Raw genomic sequence first — 6,927 nt, 5'->3', positions numbered from 1 at the left:
ACACATCTCCACTAGATCTTTACCACAATTCATTCATATGTTAACAAGCACACTATTTTGCTATGTAAACATCACCACCACACCATAAACTTTATTAGGCAAGAACGTCTAGCTAACTGTGCGTGTTTGCCACACCTTAACTGTCCAATACATGACCTTTTTTTAGATGTACACTCTTGCACTAGAATCAAGAGTGTAGTGGTGCTAAAGATATAAGCAATGACAAAATTTTGACCATTAATTTTGTCACTTGATTGTACGAGTTTCTTAAGCTTGCATCAACAAATGTGGATTAAGTTTCTAATATTGACGCCACATTTCTCTCTCCTAATTGCATAAATCATGTCTTTTCAACATATTTATGATACTTGTATAGTATAGAAACTTAGATCTAAGACACCCTTCACTTCAAATTTTCCAAAAATTAGAAAAGAGAGAATAAAAAAAGAACCATTTGGAAAGATCAAACCCTTTCCTAGTCATATTAAAGAGGATATTCCTTGATTCTTTCTTATGTGTGGAAAAGGAGTGAGAACTAGCTAGAAATTAAATTATTTTGTTCCAACTTCAATGAGCTTTTTTTAATCCTACAAAAAAGTTGAAACTCATAGAAACTCAAAATATACATATAAATTCATACCTTATATTATAATTGAGATTAGATTTGGTATTAGCCAGATTGTTTTTGTGGGTTCCATATTCTACCAAATGGCCCAATAACTAAAATAAATTCCCAATCCCACCACCACAATAATGCTTTAATTTCTTTCTTCATTCTTTCCATACCCTCACCCAAGCACTCCAAAAGTCACTTTTATTTCTCTCTATCTTCTTTTTCCCCACTCAATATCTATATAAATATGTAAAGCATATTATCCACCTCACTTCTTCTATGGATATATACATAGCTTTTCTCAACATACAATTACTTTAATATTATACATCATTCGCACTCAATGGATATGTTCATGAATTGGGTTAGATTGAACAATTGTGTTGATCCAAATATTATTTTATACGATAAAATTCTCTATATATAATTTTTATATCGGATGTTTAAGTAGGTAATTAAGTAATTATTATCTTGTTTTGTTGAGTTATGCTCATCACAGAAGTCCATTCGATCCAATTAAAAATCATAAAAGTTGTTGATGCTTTTTTCTAATTTCCTTTCATTTTTAATGTTATGTATAATTGAAAATATATTTTTGTTTGGTTTTCATCTTTTCTTAATTCATTTTTTTTTATCTTTTCTTGAAAAGGAATAACTTTTGAATTCTTAATCAAATTTTAAATATGAATACAACATCTTATAAGGTATATTTATGAAAGTGATAGTTTTATATGATAGTTTTATATTTTCTTTAATAACTAATATTTTTATCCACTAAAAATAATATCACATCAAAAGAAAGGAACCAACATATGGAGGGAAGGTTCTTTTATTTTATTTTTTTCTTTTAATTACTTTTTCCAAGCTTTATTCTTTAAAAACATATGCATCAGCTAAAACCCCAATATATCTCACAACTCAAAATTACGTCAGCAAATTATAAAGAATTTATTCTTTAGATAAAAACAAATATAATCATACAAATAATAAAAATCCACTTAATTGCCTATAAATATTTAGTGTTGCAAGCCATTTTTTCTTAGGAAACACACTCATAAGCTTTTCCAAAGAGTTGTGTGTTAATTCCTCTCTTCATTGTTTTTCTCTTCTTCTCTCCATAACACTCCTATATTTGCAAAAAACAACAACCCTTCCTTTTAAACTTCACAAAACCATGGGATTCTTAGAATGCCTTGGCCATTTCTTTCAAAATGCAAACCCTTACATCGCTGTCATCTCCCTCCAATTCGGCTACGCCGGAATGAACATCATCTCCACCGTCTCCCTCAACCGTGGTATGAGCCACTACGTCCTCGTCGTCTATCGTCATGCCTTTGCCACCGCCGTCATGGCACCCTTTGCTCTTGTTCTAGAGAGGTAAGACCGTTGTTATCGAATATTCTTATGTTATCATGTCTCTTCGTATTTCTACACTGGTATAATAACTTTTGTTTTGTTTTCTTTCGCCAAGATATTTTCTTTACTTTGGTTAACTCATTTCTGTTTTCATATTTTCAGGAAGGTAAGACCCAAGATTACATTTAAGATTTTCATTCAGATGTTTGTTCTTGCTCTTCTTGGGTTAGTCTAAAAAATTTGCTCTTTTTTTGTTTAAATAAAATAAAATAAAATACTAATTTTCTCATTCCTTCAAATGTCTAAAAAGATACCATTTTTTGACCTTCTCTGTATCTTCCATGGCGTTGATCTCTCAATAGGCCACTGATTGATCAAAATTTCTACTACGTCGGGCTTAAAATGACATCCCCAACTTTCTCTTGTGCAATAAGCAACATGCTTCCTTCAATGACATTCGTCATGGCAGTCATTTGCAGGTATTTGAAACCTCATTTACCGTCCTCTCGTACTTAATAAAAAAACAAAACTTGAGTGATGTCTAAGCTACACATCCCAGATGGTTGTCTAACCAAAATTTGTCATGTGTCAATTTTTTTTTTTCTTTTTTTATGTATAAGAGGATGGATGCATGGAACTAGATTACACCTAATTATTATTCTATGAATAAATATACGATAATATGTCAGCATACAATTTTTCATAGGTCTAAGTTTTACTTTAGCATCATGTCACAACATTATATTTTGTTCTACGATGTTATTTCTTCTTCCATTATTAATACCGTCATTGTATCAGGATGGAGAAGTTAGATTTGAAAAGAGTGAGATGTCAAGCGAAGTTGTTTGGAACAGTAGTGACGGTGGTGGGAGCCATGTTGATGACATTTTACAAAGGAAGTGTCATCAACTTCTTCTGGACCGGGCACGGCCACCAACCGAACACACCGCCTACAGGAGACGCGGCGGCGCTCAACCACCACAATGACAGAGAGTTCATCAAAGGCTCCATCTTGCTCATCATCGCCACTCTGGCTTGGGCAGCCTTCTTCATTCTGCAGATCATAACCTTGAAAAAATACACAGCCCATCTTTCTCTCACCACCTTGGTTTGCTTTTTGGGAACCCTTCAAGCCATTGTTGTCACCCTCGCTATGGAGCACCGCCCCTCCGCCTGGGCCATCGGCTGGGACATGAATCTTCTTGCCGCCGCATATGCAGTATGAAAAGACAATAATTATCTTAGATATTTCAGTGTTTGAATTTTATAAATTATATTTTTTAAATGAAATATTTACTATAACTTTGTCACCTTTTTTATGAAAATTTATGACTCATAATATTACCGAATATTTATGCAGGGGATTGTGACCTCAGGTGTTGCATATTATGTTCAAGGTTTGGTAATGAAAACAAAAGGACCAGTTTTTGTTACAGCTTTTAGCCCATTGATGATGGTGATTGTTGCTTTCATGGGATCTCTCATCTTGGCTGAAAAGATTTATGTTGGAGGGTAACTCATCAATTTCCTTTTTTTTTTTATCTTTTTTTTTTCTTCAAAATTAACTTTCTCTCAAATTTTTCATATTTAAAAACAATATAAAATGTTAAAATTATAATTATAAAAAAAAAAAAAAACAAACAAACAAAAGCTTTTTTGTTCCAATGAATAATGAGTATTAGATAACATGATGATGTCACTTGATGTCTCATCAAGATAGTGTCTTGCTTTGAGTTTCGTTATTCTTGAAACGGGTCCCAATTTTTATTTTGTTTTAGACCGAATACTCTTTTGGATTTCATGAAGTCTAATATTATATTAAATAATATAGGGATCCATCTAAAAAACAATTCACTATAAGAGAAGTAGCTCGTTTATTTCATAAAAATTGTGAGGTCTCTTGATTTTTTCAATATACAATCCTTATTATAGAGCAACATACAAGTTTAGAATCGAACATGAAAATGATTTATCATGGAGAGAGTGATTAATTTTTGAAACACAATAGACTTATATTTATGTTTGATTCTTCAGGATAATTGGAGCTGTGTTGATTGTAATAGGATTGTACTCTGTTTTGTGGGGAAAGTACAAGGAAAGCAAAGAGAAGGAAGTTGAAGAGATTGTTCAATTACCAATGAAAAGTGGAGATCAATTGCCTGTAATAAATGATCAAGCCAATAATATTGAAACAATTCAAAAGAAAGAGGGTTTGGCCATTAATATTCAATCCATGGATTCACTTAACATGGAGAAGAGGCTTCAAGACACTCACTAATAAAGCCAAATTAAGAATAAAAAAGAGAGAATCTTGAAGAACAATAACAGAGAAATGGCCAAGAAAAAGGGAGGAGGAAAATTTGATAAAAAAAAACACTCCTTTTTTTTTTTTTTTTCTTTTTCCTTTTTTGCATTCTACTTCCAAGCCTCCATTTTCCCTTTTCCTTTTTTTTTTTTTTTAAACTTTAATTTTCTTTCTCTCTCTCTTTTTGGTTGGATATGTGGGCCTAAAATATTGGCCCTTTTAAGTTTTCTACATGTAATCTCATAAATCCTTGAAGTTAGAGAATGAGAATGAAAAAAAAAAATGCAAAAAAGAAATGGGGTTTCTTTGGTAAAATTCTTATGTTTTAATTTATTAAAGGAATGCCAAAGACCAACCACACCCAAAGTTGGAACAAATTATTCAATAGTATCACCATCATGGGTTATTATATAATAATAAATATACCTTATCTAATAGTAAAAAACTGTCAATCACATTATGACAGTATCACTGAATAATTTTTCTCGAAGTCATCACTATTATGGATCGTGTTTCTTTTTTCTTCTAGTTTTTCTAGTACAACACAATTGCAAGGAACGAAAAATCGAACATTTGACTTTAAGGGAGAGAATACATGTCAACCCTACCAGTTAACTAAGCTCCCTTTCATTATGGTGTTATTTAATTGCACTAATTTGGAAGATACAAATAATTGCAAAAACATAAAGCTGGTTTTAAGAGTGGTAGATATAGTTTGTGCATTTTTCTAAAGTTACAGTCAGTAAAATTATTCATGTATAGTTCAGTATATAGATAAAGATATCAATATAATTACCATCATAAAAATGGGTAGGAAGAAAATGTAGATTTGTTAATTAAAAAATTAAAGTGGTTTGCTGGAATTTAGGAATAATTGAGGATGAATGGAATGAAATTGTGGGACAAAAACATGGAAGAAAAACGCTGACGTCTGATGAAGATTCCACTAAGGTTGTCTTTGAGTGGTAAACTCCTAAACGTCACCAAACAACATTCTCTTTTTATTCTTTAATATTAACAAAATATAACCAAATAATGATTACTCTAACTGTGTTCTAGGATTGAGATCACTTACATCACCACCCACCATCCCCTACCATTTATATATTTCCCCATGTTCCCTGTTTTTCCTTCAATTATGGATTTGGAATATATATATGGAAGATTTCATTTATTAGCTTCATATTTTTGTAAGGCATTAGTTTTTTGAGATGCCTCAAAAATAGCCTTAACATCGGTGTCAGACGATAAATTATTTTCCTACAAAATATTTTTTCCTAATTTGGAAATATCCGGCAAATTTGTTTCGTCTAATATTATTCTTTATTGAGGCGCGACTTATTTTCTCCAAATTGGGAGTTGTTTCTTTTGTTGGATTCTATAAAGCACGGATACCGATACTTCCAGATACATATCTGACACGCGATTAGACGTATCTATAATTCTCAAATATGTATTTGACACATGATTTGACGTATCTATTTCTATGCGTATTTTTTTTAAGAAAAAAGACAAGTAACTCATCTAATCTTTCCCAATCTAAAATTAGGAAACATATTTAAAAGCTTGCTACTCAAGTCCAAAACTAAAAGAAAAATAAATAAATAACGGACCAAACCCTAGACTAGAATCATCTATTCTTCATCTTCACATTTGAGTCTCCACAAAGTCCACCAAAATATAAACCATTTTGATATCTTCAACAATATATTCTTCGTTTATCTTCATACTTTTCCCTCTAATCTTCTTCTTTTTCATTGCAATATGAGTCACTTTCCTATTGCATTTTATTAACTATTGTACTTCAACATTTTAGATATTGCTTTTTTTGTATTATATTTCAGTGTTTGTATTCTATTTGTGCTATTGTTATTAACTTGTATGCTAAATTTATCTATATCCTAGATTTTTTTAAAGATTTTTGTAAAGAAAAAAATGTTTCTTCAACGTATCAGTGTCCTATTTTTTTAGAAATATATATATTAAAAAATATATAGAAAAAATGACGCATCCTTAGACGCATCCGTATCTTAGTTTTTTAGAAATTGATGAATCGTCATATCCGATCGTATCCGTATCATGTAGTCGTATTTGTGTCTGTGCTTCATAGGTTGGATTCATTTTAAAAAGAAGTATTATTTTGATTTTTGAAGGTATCGTTTTTTGTTTGTTGGTTTTGTTAATCAAGCAAGACGAGTTTTTATTCTACGGCCATTGTATGTATTGTGGTGTTCTTGCTTATTGCTAACTATGCCACTATGAAAAATTCTTCATCCATTGATTGCAACGCATTGAAGATAATCAAGGTTTTAGGGGGAACGTAAATTATTACTGCTGGAGAAGGGATTCTCAATCTTAGGAGGAGCCTAAGATTCAACACTGAAAGAGAAGTTCAACTTCTTAGAGGGATTCAAAAAAAAAAAAACATTACTCACACAAAAAACATATAATCTTAATATTTAAATACATATAACCATAGTAAATGACATACCATGTTTAATACATTATTTATCAATCCATCGACCCTCACAATCATGTCTAATAATGTATGTGGATGTTGTCTCGTCAATCTCAGTAAATGTATCAACATTGGGCATTCTTTGCATACCTCCATAACCACACTCTTGTAGTATATCTCCTATTTCATCTTCAT

General features: G+C 31.3%; 1 protein-coding gene across 1 annotated transcript; it reads left to right on the top strand.

Moving 5' to 3' along the window:
• Positions 1-1,664: 1,664 nt before the first annotated feature.
• On the top strand, positions 1,665-4,589 carry LOC120090189 (WAT1-related protein At5g07050-like). Its single transcript, XM_039047721.1, has 6 exons — positions 1,665-1,990; positions 2,132-2,194; positions 2,332-2,448; positions 2,768-3,188; positions 3,330-3,481; positions 4,004-4,589. The coding sequence occupies exons 1-6, from the start codon at positions 1,788-1,790 to the stop codon at positions 4,245-4,247; spliced, it is 1,200 nt and encodes a 399-aa protein (XP_038903649.1). The 5' UTR covers positions 1,665-1,787; the 3' UTR covers positions 4,248-4,589.
• The last annotated feature ends 2,338 nt before the right edge of the window (positions 4,590-6,927 follow it).

This window comes from Benincasa hispida, chromosome 11 (assembly GCF_009727055.1).
Source record: "Benincasa hispida cultivar B227 chromosome 11, ASM972705v1, whole genome shotgun sequence".
Lineage (NCBI taxonomy): Eukaryota > Viridiplantae > Streptophyta > Magnoliopsida > Cucurbitales > Cucurbitaceae > Benincasa > Benincasa hispida.
This window is presented reverse-complemented; position numbering and strand designations above follow the sequence as displayed.

Excerpts from the sequence above, each read along its gene's own strand:
- LOC120090189 (XM_039047721.1), top strand. The coding sequence starts at position 1,788 with ATGGGATTCTTAGAATGCCTTGGCCATTTCTTTCAAAATGCAAACCCT. Across the intron at positions 1,991-2,131 it reads TTTGCTCTTGTTCTAGAGAG|GAAGGTAAGACCCAAGATTA; the intron begins GTAAGACCGTTG and ends TCATATTTTCAG. Across the intron at positions 2,449-2,767 it reads GTCATGGCAGTCATTTGCAG|GATGGAGAAGTTAGATTTGA; the intron begins GTATTTGAAACC and ends TCATTGTATCAG.